Source organism: Corvus hawaiiensis, chromosome Z (assembly GCF_020740725.1).
Source record: "Corvus hawaiiensis isolate bCorHaw1 chromosome Z, bCorHaw1.pri.cur, whole genome shotgun sequence".
Lineage (NCBI taxonomy): Eukaryota > Metazoa > Chordata > Aves > Passeriformes > Corvidae > Corvus > Corvus hawaiiensis.
Window position 1 is genome coordinate 25,638,920 of NC_063255.1, and position 19,253 is coordinate 25,658,172.

The window sequence follows — 19,253 nt, forward strand, 5'->3', positions numbered from 1 at the left end:
GATTTAGAAGCTTCAGGGGACATCTTCCCTGCAGTGAAAGCCAAGCTAAAAGTGTGACTTGTTTTGAGAGATATTCCCACTTCTCTAGCTCCTCCTTTCTTCACTGCATTTAGGGCCTGAGAAGCTGAAGTTCATCTTCAGAGGTCTGGTTGGTGCAAGCTCTCCTGGTGCTTTGCATTTGTATTCCAGCAGTTCTCCACACCTTTCCTCTGCTGTATTCCATGCCTCTTATCTTTCCATCCTCCTCCACAATTCATCAGTGGAAAAGGACACTTTTGGGTTTTTGTTTTTTTAATTAAGAGGCATAGCTCCTTCCTTGCACAGCCAGCTCCACTCCTGCTTCACCAGGACAGTGAGGCAGTCATTGAACTTTTCTGCACTGACTGCATTGCCTGCGTTGGTGCTGGATTTATAATTCCTAGCTCTGCTGTCTGAGGACATTATTGAACAACTTCGACAAAGAGCGTGAGAGTGCTTCCCAAAACGGTGTGAGACTTTGTAAACACAATAGGATTACAACCTCAGCCTCACTCTATGCCTTGCCAGCTCACTGCCATGCCAGGGCTGGAGGCAGAGGCAGAAGGAGGCTTGCTGGCAGATAGCAGGAAGGATGCAGTCATGGAAAGCAGGTGTTTTTGGCAAGTGATCAGAGTTTACTCACACAGCACAGTTTCATCATAATTTTGTTGGACTAAAAGCTTCTCCTGTTTCTGAGTCAGCTGGCATCAAAGCCTGCTCCCAATTCTTGTAGGTATTTGCAATATGGCAACTGGGCAAGGCACCACTATCACAATACTATCTCAGCTCTGAAGGGGTTGAGTTTTAGCAGTGCCAAATCACAGTGATATATGGGGCAGTATCATTGTTTTCTCTCTTTTCCATGGTCTGGCCTTATCTTGTTCCATCCAGCTCAGTTACACCTTTACACCTGCTCCTCTTTCCCAGAGCTGGATCAGTATTATGAACAATATTATGTAATCTTATAGATTGCATCCACTTTCATAGACAGGAGTTTTACAAAGCCACATCTAAACATGTAGGTTTATTTCGCAGAAAGAAAATATCTTTGGTAATTTTACTGTGGAATTTGTAGGCAGAAAATTACTGCAGAAGTGACCCAGTCTCTGAGACTGGAGCTAGGTTTACTCCTGGGCCCTTTCAATTCCAAAAGGGAAGTCACTTGCTTAGTTTAAGTAAAAAGGTTCTCCATGAGGGGGGAAAAATTCTCTGTGGTTCAGAAGTAATCTTCATTGGTTTTGCTTGTGGAAATACTCTGAAAGTAGACCACATGCCTTGTGCCATGGCACAAGGGTACGAACTGGAGGTACCCAGTGCTTCTGCTGGGACTCTGCTCTCCCCCGGCACAGGGAGGGTGTGTGGAACCATCAAATATAAAAGATCACTGACAAATTGAGACCCCAGCCAAGAATCTTGAATCCCAGAGAAAAACACAGGCCTGTGACAAATTAGGAGTCCAAAAATCAGGGTGGAATGTGTGGCTGCCCCATCCCTGGAAGTGTCCAAGGCCAGGCTGGAGGGGGCTTGGATCAACCTGGTTTTCCTGGTAGTGGAAGGTATCCCTGCCCATGGCAGGGAGTGGGGCTGGATGGGCTTTAAGGTCCCTTCCAACCCAAACCATTCCGTGACTCTGTGATTCTATGTGCCACCTCCTGCGTGCTGCCATCATTTTCACCACCGCTCCCTGGCTGATGGAGCTATGGATGTATCTGTTGACAAATACAGGGAGAGAAGGTGATACTAATTTGCAACTACCTATTTAATTTTTTTTCCCTAAATTAAGTTTGTCTGACAAATAGGTAGATGAAAAGGTTGATCACATTATAGATCCTCTGTGAGAAAATGTGAGATTCACACATTTTGCTTTATATTTTTGTGCTTTATTATCAAAGCTGCACTTCCACTTTCCCACAAGGTTTTCAGTGGAAGCTTAAGGTGGCATTTTTAATTTACTGAAAGTTTAAATTATTGGGGTGCAACTAAGGAGTAAATTAAATTGTGGCCTTGCAGCCAAAGCTAGTGCATGATCTTCAAAAAAAAAAGAATTAAAATGTTGATGCTTGCAGGCAAAAGAAAAGAAAAACGACAAAACAAAGGGAGACTTGTTTGTTTGTTTTAATTGGAGGCATTTTCTCAGACTGCTGATGTTGAGGCAGAAACTAACTGCATTTTGTCTTTGATGTAGAAACAACTGGCTGTACTTTTGAGCTAGAGAGCTTTTCCTCCCGGAAAACTGCTGGAGGATATTTGGCTTGAACAGGTGGCAAAACACCACATGGAATGTGCACACTCTGGCTGGTCTTATTTTAAGGGAATCTTTTTTTTTTAAAAAAAATTAAATGAGGATTTTATTTTATTCTCTTAATGATTTTAAAGCAACAGCTTTTATTCTCCAAGAGACTTGGGCATCTTTTGTGACTGTGTTATAAAAATACTTGAAGCAGAATAAATTATCAAATAAGGATGATTTAAGAGTTAACATCAATCCCTGCGTGTCAATGGAGTTTTTCTCCATTAAAATGCAGGAAAAGTTAAATGCATTTGTCTCTGAGGAAAAGACAGAATATTGATCAACCTTTGATTTATTGCAATTGATCTCTTACAACATGACAACCTAAAAGGGCTTCCAAGACATCCTCCACAATCAAGGTGTTCCAGAGCTCAGAAACCATCATAAATAGATGACTGAAAAACCTTTAATAGTTGAAAAAAATTAAGAACAAAATAAAATAAAATAAAGTCAGACCACGAGCATGCTTTAAAAAAAAATACCTTTCACATGCTGAGCTCATAGTGAAGGAGGCAAGAACTCTCATTGCAAACTGTGAGGATGTTCATTCTTGACTCAGAAAACCATTAAAAAACCCTCTCAAAGTTTTTGTGTCACACAAAAATCAAACAAAAACCCCAACTGCGATAATAATGGTTGAATATTGATTGAATATGGGAATATTTAAGTAACATAATATTTGAAATATTCCAGTTGAGTTTTGTCTCCCAGTGCTCCCAGGGCTTCCAGTGCCTGGCAGAGATGCTGGACCCTCTCCTTAGCCTCCTCCCCCCCCCCTTGGGGGATCCCAAAACCCCTCCACCACACCTGCAATACACAAACCCCCATTCCCAAACCCCTTTCCCAACTGCTCCCATCCCCAAGACCTTCCTTTCACTTTGGGTCACACCAAAAGACCTCAAACACCTCCCACCACCTTGGGGCACCCCACTCCCCCAGACAATCCCCAATCACATGACTGTCTCCTTGAAAATTACCTGCACACCAACTTTTCCCAGTTTTTACCCAAAAAATGCATCTACTACCCACAAAATGCCAGATTTTGAGGGGGAAAATGGCAAAAAAATTGGTTAAAAACCTTTACGCTTATTTTTGCAGCTTTTATTTCAGAAGAATTCCAAGGGCTTTTTGCTGGACCCAAGTTGTTGTGAAAATATCTGGGAATTCTGCCAGGTCCTCTCGTATTTCTGGGAATTTTGGATCCCACTGCCAAGGTTTTAGTATTTGTTATTATTTTTGAGGTGAGAACTTGGAGATTTGGGGACTTCCCAAGGCAGGGTAGGCGATATCAGATATCCTGCTCCCATGGAGGTAAATGAGAAGGAATTGGGAGTCCCCACCCCACAGTCTTGGTGGTCAAGAATCCAGGTGGGAATGGGGAAGAAACAGGGAAAAAGAGGTGGGGAGGGAGTGAGGGGTGATTCAGCATGGACAGGGGAGACTGGGGAGTGAGGGGCTCAGTGTGGGGAACAGTGCCCCAAGCACTGGGGTCACAATGCCCTGAACTTTGGGGTTACAACACCTCAAAATTGGGGGTCATATTGCCCCACGCTTTTGGGTCTCATTGTCCGAAACTTTGGGGTCACACTGCCCCCCATTTTGGGGTCAAAATGTCCCACAATTGGGGACCACAATGCACCACACTTAGGGGTCATGATATCCTATGCTTTGGGGTTAAAGAGCCCCCCACGTGGGGTTCAGAGTGCCCCACACTTATGGGTAACAGCACCCCACATTTATTGTCACATTGTCCTACATTTTGGGGTCACAGTGCCTCACACTTTGGGGTCAAAGAGCCCTACACGTGGGGGTCACATTGACCCACTCTTTGGGGTTGCAATGTCCCTCACTTGGAGGTCACAATGTCACACACTTAAGGGCTACAGTGCCTCACACTTTGGGGGCAAAACACCACATATTTTGGGGTCAGAATGCCCTACACTTTGAGGTCATAGTGCCACACGCTCTTGGGTCACATTGTCCCACACTTTGCTGTCAAGATACCTCACACTTGGGGGTCACAGTGTGCCATATTTTGGGGTCACGGTGTGCCACACTTTGAGGTCAAACACCCCACACTTTGGGGTCACAATGACTCACATATGGGGGCCTCAATATCTCACACCTGGGGGTCACAGTGACCCACATTTTGGGGTCACAATGCCCCACATTTTGGGGTAAAAACACTTGGGGACCATATCACCCCACACTTAGGTGTCACAGTGTACCACTCTTTGGAATCACATTACACCACACTTTGGGGTCAAACATACCACACTTAGGGGTCACAGTGCTACACAATTTTTGGTTTCATGGCCCCAAAATTTGCAGTCAAAACACCACACGCTTGGGGTTGTGATGTGTCACACTTGGGGGTCATGGTGTTACAATTTAGGGGTCACAGTGTCCTGGACTTTCGGGTCAGGAGGCCACATACTCTGGAGCTGCAATGCCCCACAGAGGGGTCCCAGTGCCCCACACTTGGGGGCCAAGTTGACCCGCATTTAGGGGTAAGATATCCCTACCCTTTGGGATAATGACCCCCCAATTTACAAATCAGCAAATAAACCTCAAATTCACACCCCCAAAAAGCCTTTAGAAGCGTTTATTGATATGAAGAGGCCATTGTATCAAAACTAGCCCTTGGCAAGATCATTTTTATATGGGAAAAAACATTGGGGTTTGGATCTTTTTGAGCTGAATTTGATATATTGTTGGATTCTAGGGGGTGGATGGGACATCAGGGCATTAGGATCCACACAGAGTTAATCCATTTGGGAAAAATCCAGGAAAATTTCATGGATTTGAGGCAAAATCCAGAATTTTCCCACATTTGGGGGAGTTTGAGGTGGATCCACCTACGGGACGGGATATACAGGAGCATCAACTTCTTGACGGATCTGGTGGGAGATGTGGCTGGAAGAAAGAGAAATGCATCATTTTGGGCAGAAATGGGTCCGTTTTGGGCAAATATGGGGAAGTATTAAGCAAAGTGGATTGTTAATATGCAAATAATGGGTCATTTTTACGCAAAAGTGGGTCAGCATTATGCGTAATGGCCTGATTTTGGGGAAAATGGCCAATTTTGGGGAAAAAATGGTATTTACTATGCAGAATGGCTCATTGTTGAGAAAAATGTCTCATTATTGGGCAAAAAAAGGCCCCTTATAATGAAAGATGACTCATTTTTTGGCAAAGCAGTCGCTTACCCGGATCGTTCCCACAGGATCCTGCCTCAGTCGCTGCGGATGAAACCAAAGAAACTGGAAAATTCCTTCCAGGATCTGCCCAGCCCCTCCCCCACTGATATTATTGCCAAATATCTGTGTGGAAAAACAAAATTTTCTTGGATTTGGGGGTAAGTAAATTAGGAATCACTCACCATCCAGCAAAATCCCGGGATTTCCACATGTCCACCACTTCTCCAACACTCCGGGCATCACGTCCATCCGGAAGTTTCAAGTCATCTCTGGGGTTTCCGTTGAAATTCCCACAGGGGGCACAGAGACGGGAGGCCAGGCCTGAGGTCACAGTGATGGTTGCCTCCCCGTCCTGGGTGATGATGACGGACATCCCAGAGCGGTGGGTGATTGTGACATTCCCACGGGACGATGTCACAGTGACAGAGTCAGAGATGGTGGTGGGGGGCTGGGTGAAGAGGCCATTGACCTGGGAAAATTACAGAAAATTACGAGACACATGATAAAAAACCCATTTGTTCTAGAGCAAAGGGCTCTAGCTTGGCTAGAGCCAAAATCACTCTTTTTTTTTGCAAAAATGGCTCATTGTGGAGCAAATTCGCTCCACATCAGACAAAGTAGCTCACTAGCAGGCAAAATCTAGAGAGATTTTTGCCCAAATCTCTCTAGATTGACATAAACTACCCAAAACCCCCTCACCTGCCCCACTCACCCACACCTCCATGTTGCCGTTGACGCTGACAACGCCCTCACGGACGAAGACGATGGCAGCTGTGGCCGTGGGGACATTTGTGTCACGACAGTTGCTGACCTCCATCACCACCTTGAACCAATCTGGCGCCTCCTCATCGCAGAGGGCTGACACCTTGTAGGTGCCACTGGCCAACAGGGGCCCGGCGATGCCATCAAAGGTGGTCAAGGTGGCTCCAGGCATGACCTGGCAGTGGCCTTCACTCCTGGCACACACCTGTGCCCCATCACGGGTGACGCACACCTGGTCCTGGGGACACTGTGTGTCCCGGCACACCAGTCCCCGTGATGGGTGACAGTGGCATTCCTTGGAGCAGTTGTTGAAGGTGACAATCTCACCTGCCTGGAACAGGAAATAACGCAGGTTTTAAGCCCCATCTCCCAAATTTTGGGGGAATTTCCCAACTTCCAAGGGGGAAAATCCTAGAGAGTGAGAAATTCAGGTGGATTTGGGGGACTTTGGGCAACTCAACCAGTTCATGGTAACTTTTTCCCTGCTAATCACAAATTTTTCCTGTTATTTGTCCTTTTTCACCATTAATTGTTCCTTTTCCCTCATTAATTATTAATTCACTTTTCCAGGCTACTCTCTTGCTAATTGCCCTTTTTTTTCCCTGCTGATTGTCCTTTTTGCTGTTAATTGCCCTTTTTTTCCCCCCCAAACCCTCTGGGACTTTCTAGATGGGGCAGCCCAACCCCCAACCTGATTCCCAGCAAAATAAGTCCACCAGTCCCAAGCCTCAGATGTCACCTGCCCTGTCACCTTACCTTGAGGTAGCGTCCCCTGTGGAGGCAGCCGCAGTGCTCGGGTGACACGCAGGTGTCCCCATCGAAGACAAACCCCTCGTCACACTGACACCCCTCAAAGCACCCCCAGGTGCAGGGGGCAGGGCCCACGAGAGCAGCACAGGTGAGGTCACAGGTGCGAGTGCAGAGCTCGTAGTGGCTGTTTGGGGGGCAGGACAGTGCTGGGGAAAAAGGGAAAAAACAGCATTGTTGGGACAATTCCACAGTTGTGAGGGATTGTTTTTCAAAATGGGAGGCTTTTATTTGTTTTAGTTCATTAGTTATTAGTTTTGGCATTTTCATAAAAACTGGGGTTTTTTTCTTCTCAAAATTGGCTTGTGTTTTTTTAAGTTTGAGGTCACCATTCCTAATTGGCATTATTCCTCCATAGTGGAGTGTTTTCAGTAAAATGTTATTCATTTTACCAAAATTGGGTAGTTTCTTCAAAAATGTTGGGGTTTTTTTCATGAAATTTGAGCTTTTTTCCAAAATTGGAAGGGTTTTAGCAAAATTTGAAGTCTTTCTGCAAATTTTTTTCAAAACGGAAGGGTGTTTTACGAAATTAGAGGAAAGAAGTTCAAAGTTGGAAGCAATTTTTCAAAATTTGATTATTTTTCAAAATGGTGAGCAATTTTTTCAGATTTTGAGGCTTTTTTCACAATTGGAAGGTTTTAATCAAAGTTGAGGGAGAACTTCCGAATTTTAAAGGAATTTTTGAGTAATGGGAGGATGTTTTTTTCAAAACAGAGGGGAATTTTTCTAAAATTTGAGTGAATTCTTTCAAAAATCGAAGGCTTTTTTGATATCTGAAATTTTTTTTCACTTTTTAAAGGTTTTTTTAATATTGGATGACTTTTCCTAAAATTTGAAGGAATTTTTTGCAAAACATGAAGATTTTTTTGAAACTCAAGGGAACTTTTTCAAAATGTGAGGAAACATTTTCTAAAATGAGAAAAATTTTCCTCAGCTGGGGGAAGTTCTCTCAAAAACTAATTTTCCCAATCTTGAGGGACTTTTTTTCCCAAAATTTTAGGGGTTTTTTTCTAGGAGAAAATATGGCTTTTGAGGGAAACAGGACCCAGAGTGAGGAACTTCTTCCTGGCTTACGGCAGAAGTCCTTTGTCCTCCACGCTTCAACTGTAGCACCAGCGGCCTGGCAAGCGGCGGCGTACGCCTGTAGTGCATGGCACAAGGCAGTGTGGTCCCCTCTGGCAGCACAGACGTCATGAACGCAGTGAGTGAAATACTCCACAGGGCTGACACGTGGGTGGCACCCCCGGAACGGCCCTTCTGCGTCACGGATGATGCCACAGGATCCGTTCCTGCCATATGTCACCTCACTGGCAACATCACACCTGCTGCACACGCCGTTGTCACAGCCATCAGTGCATGCTCTGTCCTTCTCTGGAACCTTCCAGGAGGTGACAAATTCCTGAGTGGTTCCTGCCAGCACCCCGTTGGGCAGCCGGAAGTCGTCACTGGGGTCCCCGTCATAGTCACCACCCAAGCCGCACAGCCGGCCACGGTAGACGTCGGGGACAGTGATGAGGAGGAAGGTGGCTGTGTTGTACAGAATGCGGACTCCTGCGGCAGTGTGGAGGATGATGTTATTCCCCTCTTGGCCAATGCGGAGGTTCTTGTTCTCTGTCACCAGTGGGAGGGTGTACCGCTCTGAGTCCACCTGGAATGGGGACAGGGTGACACGTGTAACACGCAGTATAGAGTCACCACAATCACTCCATGGTGACAGTGTAGATGTGGAGGGAAACACCCACCCTCCTTATAATCATGGCATTACCATGGGAATCACCGGATCCCCTCCGCAGTTGACACTGTACCCACGGATGGACACCACCACCCTCTTCATCATCACCACATCACTGTGGGGGTCTCCAGACTTACCGTCACCTCCCACCTCCGTCCCCGCTCCATGGTGACGGTGTACCCATGGATGGATACCACCACCCTCTTCATCAGCACTGGGTCACCGTGACTGCCTGCCTCATGCTCCACCAACACCGTGAAGTTGACCAATCGTCGTGCCGGCTCGCACACCCGTGCCAGGACGTAGGTGCAGGATCCCGGGATATTAAAGGTGCGTCCATCAAAGGTGACATAGTGGGGGTCTCCCGACACAACCAACCGGCCATAACCGGTGGGGTGACATCCCAACACGCCATCTTCCACCCGGCACTCCTCGTGGGCACCACAGAACGCCTCCTGGCAAGTCACTGTGCCGTTGGTCCTGCAGTGGCAGCGTTCCCGGCATGCGGGGTAAAACTCAGTGTCCTTCTGATAGTAGTGACCAAGGTACTCACAGCCACACTCGGAGTGGGGGACACAGTCGGAGCCGCTGAGGACATAACCGGTGTTGCAGAAACAGCCCTCAGAGCAAGGAGATGTGGAACAGGAAGAGGGGATGGAGGGGGTGTGGCAGGTGGGCTGGCAGGGGCTCCCACAGAGCTCATAGTGGGAGTGAGGGGGGCAGGAAAGAGCTGGGGAAAAAAACAGAAGAAAAGAGGGAGTGAGGGGAATATCCAAAGGGAAGGGGAGTCCCTCAAGGAAGGTAGGAAGAAAGGAGGGATGGAGGAAGGGAGGGCATGAAGAGGGAGGGAGGAAGGGAAAGGGGAAGAAGGGAGGGAGGAAGGGAGGAAAGGAAGAAGGGAGGAAGGGAGAGAGGAAGGGAGGAAGGGAGGAAGGGAGGGAGGGAGGGAAGGAGGAAGGGAGGAAGGAAGGAAGGAAGGAAGGAAGGAAGGAAGGAAGGAAGGAAGGAAGGAAGGAAGGAATTCAGGAATTCGGAAGGAATTCGGAAGGAAGGAAGGAAGGAAGGAAGGAATTCGGAAGGAAGGAAGGAAGGAAGGAAGGAAGGAAGGAAGGAAGGAAGGAAGGAAGGAAGGAAAAGGAAGGAAGGAAGGAAGGCAGGAAGGAAGGAAGGAAGGAAGGGAGGAAGGAAGGGAGGGAGGGAGGAAGGGAGGGAGGGAGGAAGGGAGGAAGGGAGGAAGGGAGGAAGGGAGGAAGGGAGGAAGGGAGGAAGGGAGGGAGGGCCCCATTTTCCCCCATCCCACCCACACTCACCGCAGAACTCTGCTGTCCTCCACATCCCCACATTCACCCCTTGACTCTGGCATGCGGTGACATAGGCAGAGACACCCTGACACACAGTGTCACGGTGTCCCTTGTAGTGACAGGCATCGAAGGCACAGTCCTGCAGGAACGGCTCCGGGTTGATGACACGGTGACATTCCTGGAAGGGTCCCCCTGCTCGGGCGATCACCCCACAGTACCTGTCTCCACGGTATGGCTGCACCTGCACTGCATCACACACTGGGCACTCTGTGCCACAACCAGCTGAGCACCCGGGGACATCCCCAACCTTCCAGCTGTCACCCAGATGGGTCTCATCGGAGGCGCGGTGGCCACCGGGGGTGACAAAGTCATCATCAGGGTCACCATTGGCATTGCCACAGAGACCGCAGACGGCACCAGAGTAGGTGGTGGGGAGGATAACACGGACGTAGCTGTACCAGTCAAAGGTGACAGTGACACCGAAATCAGTGGTGACAAAGCCATGGACACCACGGTAGAACATGGAAAAGTGGGGATGGGTGAAGGGAAGGGACACAAAGGCGCCATCCACCTGCAGGAGCGGGAGGGAGACAAGGGGTGGAGACAGGAAGGAAGAGGTTTGAAATCATAGTTTGGTAGTTTTATTTGGTTATTGTATTTCTGTTTATATTACAATTTTATTTTAATTTACTTTATATTTTTAATTCTATTTTTTTCTTTTTACATTTATTTCTTCTTATTGACTTTTTATTTGCTTTCATTTTTATCTTTATTCTTTTCATCCGTATTTATTTATTTTTGCATTTTTATTGGAATTATTTTTATATTTTAATTTGTTTTTAATATACTATATACTTACTATTATTTGGGGTTAAATTTCGAGTTTAGTGGTAAAAAGGTAATTTGGGGGGAAGAGTGGGGGTTTTCAGGGAAAAAAAGGAGAATCTGGGGTATTGGGGATTTTTGTGGAAAAAATGGGGAACTTGGGAAAGAAGGGGGAATTTGTGGGAAAACAGTTAAATTTGGGGGGAAAGGGATGATTTGAAAAAGAAAGATTTTTGAGGAAGAAATGGGAACTGGGGACAAAAGGGAAAATTTTAGGATAAAAAGGGAAATTTGGGGTAAAAAAGGGTATTTTGAGGGAAAAAATGGAAATTTGGGGGAAAAGGGGTCATTTGGAGGATAAAGGAGGAAGCTGGGAAGAAAAAAAACGGGAATTTGACCAAAAAATGGGAATTTGGGGGAAAAATGGTATTTAAGAAAAAAGGAGAATTTTTGGGGGAAAAGGGGGAGTCTGGGGAAAAATAGGAATTTGGCAGAAAAAGAGGGAATTTGAAAGAAAAAGTTGGATTTAGAGGGGAAAGGCAGATTTGTTGGGAAAAAGTGGGGGAATTTCAGGGAAAATACATGATTTGGGGGAACTAAGAGGATTGGGAGAATTAGGATTTTGTGGGGAAAGAGGTGATTTTGGGGGGAAGAGTAGTATTTGAGGGATAAAAGGGGGATTTGAGTGAAAAGAAGAGTACTTAGGCAGAAAAGGGGAGAATTTATGGACAAATGAAGACGAATTTTAGGGGAGAAAAGGAAATATTTTCATGAGAAGGGGATTTTGCAGGAAAAAAGAACAATTTGAGGGGCAAATTGGGGAATTTTGGGGGAAAAGGGGAAATTGGGGGGAAACGAGCAATTTGGGGGGAAAGGGGGGAGTAGAGGAGTAAAAAGGAATACGTGGTAAAAAAAGGCATTTGGGGAGATAAAGGGGATTTGGGGGAAAAAAAGGGGGATTTGGGTGAAAAGGGGAATCTGGGGGAAAATGGAGAATTTGGCATAAAAAAGGATACTTCGGGGGGAAAAATAAAGACTTTGGTGGGAGAAAGATAATTAGAACAGAAAAAAAGGGGAATATGAGGGAATTTGGTGATGAAAAGGATTTTTTGAGGGAATTTGGGGGTGAAAAGTATTCCTTGAGTGGTTGCCCACCTTGACCTTTCGTGGGTGCTCCTGGCTCATGCTGATGACACTCCCATAGACCTCCAGGTTGACGGTCTTGGTGAAGGACACAGCACGGCTGCCGCGGTGGTTGTTTTCCACGGTGACATTGAAGGGCACCAGTGTGGGCTTGGGGGTGCAGAGGGCGGCAAACTGGTAGATGCAGGAGCCTTGGAAGTCAAACCTCACCCCATCAAATGTGGTGTAGTGCGGGTCACCCGTCCCGATGCAGGTGTAGTGCTTGTTGGGTGTACACTTGGCGATGCCATTAACCATGACACACTTCTCATGGGATCTACATCCCCCTGGCTTACAAGTCACTGTCCCTGAACCCTCACACTGACACCGCTTCCGGCAGCTCCCATCTTCCCAAAATTCCTCACGGAGCTTGTAGGAGCGATTGTTGTGGAAACAAGAAGAGGCAGTGGTGCTGGGGTTTTTGGTTGCCTTGATGCCTACAAGGGATTTAAGAGTCTGTGAGACACCATACAGGGATGGTCCTCAGGAAAGCCCTAGTGCAATTCCATGTGTTGTGGACACCTGAAGTCAAATCAGGGAGGTTAGGAGTGTTTTAGGGAGAACCAACTAATGCAAGCCTTCCCTGTAAGGGAGGTGTTGGTTACATTGACACCTAAAACAAACTGGACACCCCACAGGGACAACCCTCAGGAAAAATCTCAGCATAATTCCCTCGTTTTTGGGGAGCTGGAGTGAGATCAGGTAGATTTTGGGGTGGTTCCTTCCCCATTCGTTATGTTGATACCTACAAGGTTTGTGGAGTTCATGAGACACCAAGAAGGGATAGCCTCCAGGAAAATGCTGGTATAATTCCATGTGTTATGGACACCTGGGGTCAGATCAAGTAGATAGGTGGATTTTGGGATGTTTCGGGGTGAAAAGACACATTGATTGTGTTGATGTCTACAACCGTTGCTATAGGCCAATACCCACAGCTGAGTATTTTCTCCCTACCCCAAGAGCCTTGCAGATTCCCCCCATGAACTCACCACAGCCCTCTGTGCCCTGTTCAGTCTCCTGGCCTCCACAATCTTCCTGGCATGAGGGATCTCTCCAACTTTCTGCCCAATCCTCACCACCTTCACCAGGAATACCATTGGGAACCATTGCTTCATCATCTGTATCCTCATTGAAGTTGCCACAGAGGCCACAGCTGGCCCCAAAATAGCTGCTGGGCACTGCCACCATGATAACCTGGTCCTCATCATAGGTCACCTGCAGCCCAAAATCTGTCTGGAGGATGGTCCGACCATCATTCTGGAAAATCTGGATTTTTCCCTCTTCCAGGCTGGCTGGAAGATCAGTGGGTTTGTTGTTAACCTTGTGGGGAGGGGAGGATGTGGAGGAGGAGGGTTAAAACTCAGCAGGTGGTTTCCAACGACATAAAAACCACATAGATACAAACAGAGGGAGAAATTATTTTGTGAATGATCAGTTTGCATTACAAATCAGAATTTTTGCCCTAATTCCTGGACATTCACACCAAGAAAAGCTCAAACCCCGAATTGGAACCATTTTCTCTATCTTCTGAGCTAATTTTGTTTGTACAGAGACCAAGTTTGGAAGAAATCACATCCCACCTGGAAAATTGATTGGGAATGGAAAAAATTCCCCAAATTCCATAGGTGTGGCACTTCTACTTCCTTTTTAATGCCAACATCAACACTGCAATGATTTATCCTCTTCCACCTTTTTTGGTGTTTTTCCTCATTTTTTGAAGGTCAAACTCACCCATAAATTTTAATCCACTTGGAACAAATGGTTTTATTGGGAACAATAGATCCGATACCTGGGGAAACTCACCTGGATGGCCCTGTCCTCACCAGCACGGATGGAGACATTGTAGGCATAGATGTAGACATTGGCCAATGGATCCTCGGAGCGATCCTGGCTCCGTTGCTCCTCCACGGCGAAGTGCTGCAGGGTAGGGTCGTTCCCACAATACCTGGCCAGGGTGTACTTGCATCCACCACGGGTGGACACAGATGCCCCATCAAAGGTGTGGTACTGCAGGGATGGGGAGCCTGTGCAGGTGCCCAGGTAGTCGTGGCGGCAGGTGGGCGCACCCTTGTCCAGGTGACAGCTCTCCTTGGGGCGGCAATGCACCTGCTGGCAGGGGTCTGTGGGTTTATTAGTGACAGGGGATTAAATTATATTAATTGATTATATTTTTGATATGTCTATGTTTATATATTTTGCATTTTTTTATGTCTGATTTGTAATTACACTTATGTTTTTCTGTATTATTTTAAGTATCTATATATTATTTCTATATTTGTTTAGATAAGAATTATTTATCCACGTATTGCTTATGTATTTCTATCTTACAGAATTATTCAAAATATAATAAATGTATACAATTCTAAATAATGTATAAATATAAATTTATCACAGACATGTTATTTTATATACATTTATCTCCAATATTTAGATATTTATATTTATTATATGTTTATATTTTAGATAGCGATTTTTATGTATTATCTATGTATTTCTCCATTGATTCTTATTTATTTATTTAATACATTACATTTAGTTTTTTACTATTATTCCTATATGTTTGTACATTAGTATTTTCTTAAAATGTTACTATTATATTATATAATATTATATAGTATCATATAAGATATATTACTAAAATATAATATTATTATGTAATACTATTATTTTTTATTTAATTGATTTTTGTCATTTGGATGATTACATGTATTTAAGTATAATTATTATAACTATCTGTTATTGATATCTCTATAATTCTAGATCATTTATTGATATCGAAGTCCACCTCCACTCACCACTGTCACAAGCTCCCTCCGCTCCATAGCGCTTCCCCTCTCCCATCCCGACATTCCACACCCCAAATGCCGCTGTCTCATGCGCCACACGATGGATTCCAAATCCGCTTCCTAAATTTATCCCAATCCATGAATATTCTGTCCCAGGGATCGGCTCCCACACCACACTCCCTAACGGCCTCTGGTTCAGCAGTATTCCAGAAGTTTCTGCTGTCTTGGCCACCAGCAGGATGCGGTTGTCATACCCCTCCAGCGCAACGACACTGTAGGAGTTGCAGTAACCGGTGATGTCTGGGATGTTGACAAAAAATGGCTCAAAGGTCACTGCACCGCTATTGCTGCCACTGCCCAACAGAAAAACCTGGACACCAGCTTCAGAAGTGAGGAACAAGCCCAGCGGGGATTGGGTGCCATAGAGCAGCGCATGGTTGGGTTGTATCTCTCGCGTGGTCTCAGTGCGCTCACCATGACCCGTGACACGTGTTGGTTGGGCAGCAGTGATGTAGACAAGGTTGGATTGTCCCCGGAAGGGCACTGGTGGCACAAGGAAGGATTTTCCCCATTGGCTGATCGGGTGGAGCTGTTCCACGACATGATCACAGCGGCTCAACCTGCCCACACAGGTGAGACCGCTGAAGATGGCCACGGGCCTCTGTGCCACCACCCGTGTTCCGGAAAGATCGGCTGCACTCTGGATCTGTGCTGCTTGGAATGGCTCCAGGGGGATGGTGAGGGTGGAGCCACGTCGGTGCAGCCGTCCACGGAAGGTGACGTCAGTGTTGAGATGAATGTTGACTGTGGTGGGTTGATCCCAAGCGGCCACCACAAACTGGGCATAGCGGGTGGGGCCGGGGTTGGGAGTGACCACGTGGTATTCCGTCCCCCACCTGTGGACTGGGATAATGACAGCAGAGTCAGCTGCTGTGGGTTTGTCGTTGACCATCACTGCAGTGACGGCAGCAGTGGTCTTCACCACCACGGCATTTTCAAAAATTTGGCTTCCCATCATCTCTGCTTGGGGTGGGATCTTCACCAGGACTGGTTGGTTGGCAGCTGCCTGCACCGTCATCCGTAATCCAGGTCTCTTCATGGAGATGGTGGCAGTGGTGGACGGGGAGGGCCCAGTGAGAAGGAGGAGGCGGAAGTCGCTACGAAGGGTACGTTGGTCACCATTCTGCAGGAAGGCCACCAGGAACTCATCACCCAGGTGAGGTGGTGACATCTCAGAGGTAATGCTGGGAGCATGGAGGAGAGCTGGGGGGGAGAAGGAGAGGAGTGGATAATTTGATATATTATTGATTTGATGGAGATTTGATTGATTTGATGGATTACTGGTTTGATGGACAATTGATTTCATGGATCACTGATTGATGGATTATTGATTTCGTGGACTACTGATTCAACAACTTGATCAATTTGATGGATTATCGATTCAATAGATTATTAAATTGATGGCTCAATGATTAGATAAATTATTGGTTTGATGGACTTTCAATCTGATAGACCTTTGATTTCATTTGCTAGACCATTAATTTGATGGAACATTGATTTCATGTATTATTGATTCAATAGATTATTGAGCCAATGGACTTTTGAGTCAATGGATTAATAAATTAATGGACTTTTTAGTGGGCAGACTATTGATTTGATGGAGTGTTAATTTTATGGATCATTGATTTTGATTTGCCAGTTTATTAATTTTACGGACTATTGATTTGATTTGATGGGATATTATTTTGGAGAAAAATATTTAAATTAGCATTGATCTGATGGATTATTGATTTAATAGGTTATGGATTTGATGTACTTGATAGATTTTATGGACTTTTAATTTGTTAGATCACTGATTTGATGGAGTGTTAATTTGATCAGTGATTTGATGAATTTTTCATACACTCATTCTCCAGTTGGGAGAGTAAAGTCCTTTGATCTGAACAAATATTTAATGAATTAGAATAATCTGTTGGATCATCATTCACAGAAACAAACCATTTGAACAATCGTGAATTTGATGAAATCCCAGTTAATTCCCTGGGCAAAAGATGGAGCTTTTGGGCTGGGAAATCCTTGTTTTGGGCTAGAAAACCTTTATTTTGAGGAAACTCATGATTTCAGGGGAATTTTAGAGCTTTTAGGGCATTTCCTCACCCTGCTTCAACTTACCCCAGAACATAACAATCCAGAACCATCTCGGTACATCAGCTTTTCCCAGGCTGCTGTCCATGATGCTCTGGGTGCAAAAGGTAAGAAAACAGTCAAATCCTCATATTTTTTGAAATCTCACTAGAATTTTCCCAAAATTCACCATTTCTTGACATACAATTTACACAAATCCCCAAAATATGTGGGTTTCAGCCTTGCACTCATCCCAAAAATCAATGGTTTATCAAATGTGTCCCCAATATCTGTTCTTCTCACTCAAGCTGTCCTCAAATTCACTATTTTAATTGCACTTACTCAAAAATCTGAATTTTAGTGTACTTGACCCCTAAATTGGCTTTTGGGGGGCATTTTCATCATCTCCTGAAGAAGAGTGGGCAACCTCCTGTCCTCATCATTTCCCCCACCAGCCAAGGTACCTTTGCATCTCCTTTCCCTTTCCCTCTTTTTTTCTTTCCCCCTTCCTCCCTTTTCCTTTTTTCTCTTTCTATGTTTTTGTAATTTCCTCTTTTCCCCTTGTTTTACCCATTCTCTTCTTTCTTTTGCTTAATTTTTCCATTTTCTCCTCTTTTCCCTAAATCCCCTTTTTCCATCCAAATCTCCTTTTGGCTTTTTCATTTCTTCATCTTTTTTCCCTTTTCTACCCCTTTTCCCCCTTTTTACTCCTTACCTCCCCTTTTTTTCCTTTTCTTCCACTTTTAAAATCTCCTACCTTTTTATCCTTTCATCCCCTTATCCCTTTTTTTCCTCCACTTTCTGCATTTTTCTTTTTTCCTTCCTCCCTGGCTTCCTTTTCCTCCCTCTTTCTCCCTTGTCTCACTCTTTTCCCCCTTTCTGGTATTTCCCCCTATTTCCTCCCTTCTTTCCCTAGTTTTCATTTCCTCGCCTTTTTTTTTTCTCATTTTTTCCCTTTTATCCCTTTCCCCTATTTTTTCTCTTCTCTTCTTTCCCCAATTTCCCTTTCCTCCTTATTTTTAACTTTTCTTCTCTCTTCTTCCTTTCCTTCCTCCCCTCACCCCCCCTTGTTCCATTCCATTCCCCTATCCTGCCTTTTTCTCCCCAGAATCCCTTCACAAACCTTCCTATCCCGATGCTCCCAGGACCAGACCCAGGGCTGGGGTGGGGGGGGGGGGGGGAGAGGAGGGGGAGTTTGAGGAGTTTTCAGGTAGATTTTCCCACTTTGGAGTCTTTTCTGCAAAAAAAATTATCATTTATCAGATCGACTTTTGCCCTTACCTGCCTTCGGCCCTGTTTGATCCCCAGCTTAGGTCCGTATCCCCAAAGAGCTCCGTTTTATCCCCAAATCTGTGAAGAAAACACAATCCCAGGACAGCAGATCTGGCTCCTCCCTCAATTATTTTATAATTTTGGCAGAAAAAGGGGAAAGAAAATGACTAATCCAGGCATCCCCAGGGGACAACCCCACCCAATGACGTGAGATAATTTTTGGCCAGAAAAGGTGAAAACAGAGAGAAAAACAGGGTGGTTTTTTCTAAAACTGATGTAAAAATTTGGCATTACCAGATATCGAGGTTTTTCTGCCCAATGAGGTTTAAATTATTCTGCAGTAACAAGAAGGTGAGGGAGTAAAAAATGGTATTTTTTTGAGAAATAGAGGGTGTTATTGGGGTAAAAAAGGAGGAAAAAGGGAAATAAGGGAGGGCGAGGGAGAGATTTTTAAAAAATTGCATTTTGTGGGTTGAGGAATTGATGGGATCAATGGTGGCCAATGTCATGAGCTGAAACAAGGGGAAGTGCCAGGTCCTGCCCTTGGGTCACAACAACCCCCTGCAGCTCCAGGCTGGGCCACAGTGGTTGGGAAGCTGCTCATTGGGAAAGGCCCTGGGGATGCTGGTGACAGCAGCTGAACATGAGCCCAGGTGTTCCCAGGTGGCCAAGAAGGCCAATGGCACCTGGGCTGTCCCAGCCAGGGTGTGGCAGCAGGACCAGGGCAGTGACCGTCCCTCTGGACGGTGCTGGCACTCCTGAGGCCACACCTTGAATCCTGGGGGCAACTCTGGGCCCCTCATGACAAGAAGGACATTGAGTGGCACCAGCCACTCAATGTCTGGAGCATGTCCAGAGAAAGGAACAGAGCTGGGGAAGAGTCTGGATCACCAGGAGCAGCTGAGGGAGTTGGGGGGAGCTCAGCCTGGAGAAAAGGATGATTATGGATGACTT

General features: G+C 45.6%; 1 protein-coding gene across 2 annotated transcripts; it reads right to left on the bottom strand.

Moving 5' to 3' along the window:
• Positions 1–4,897: 4,897 nt before the first annotated feature.
• On the bottom strand, positions 4,898–18,539 carry LOC125320345 (IgGFc-binding protein-like). 2 transcript variants are annotated; one of them, XM_048292570.1, is made up of 14 exons: positions 18,309–18,539; positions 17,076–17,142; positions 14,913–16,166; positions 13,921–14,237; positions 13,107–13,437; positions 12,091–12,554; positions 10,120–10,681; positions 8,947–9,539; positions 8,152–8,725; positions 7,027–7,226; positions 6,221–6,601; positions 5,691–5,977; positions 5,518–5,550; positions 4,898–5,224 (listed from the first exon to the last, which is right to left on the bottom strand). In XM_048292570.1, exons 2-13 carry the CDS (start codon positions 17,134–17,136, stop codon positions 5,544–5,546), a joined length of 5,031 nt encoding a protein of 1,676 aa, XP_048148527.1. In that variant the 5' UTR covers positions 17,137–17,142; positions 18,309–18,539; the 3' UTR covers positions 4,898–5,224; positions 5,518–5,543. The 2 variants fall into 2 exon arrangements, with proteins under 2 accessions (XP_048148527.1, XP_048148526.1); XM_048292569.1 differs by lacking the exon at positions 5,518–5,550 and having other exon boundaries at positions 18,309–18,538.
• Between the last annotated feature and the right edge of the window lie 714 nt (positions 18,540–19,253).

Excerpts from the sequence above, each read along its gene's own strand:
- LOC125320345 (XM_048292569.1), bottom strand. The coding sequence starts at position 17,136 with ATGGACAGCAGCCTGGGAAAAGCTGATGTACCGAGATGGTTCTGGATT. Across the intron at positions 7,227-8,151 it reads GAGGACAAAGGACTTCTGCC|CACTGTCCTGCCCCCCAAAC; the intron begins GTAAGCCAGGAA and ends CTTTTTCCCCAG. Across the intron at positions 6,602-7,026 it reads ACAGGGGACGCTACCTCAAG|GCAGGTGAGATTGTCACCTT; the intron begins GTAAGGTGACAG and ends TTCCTGTTCCAG.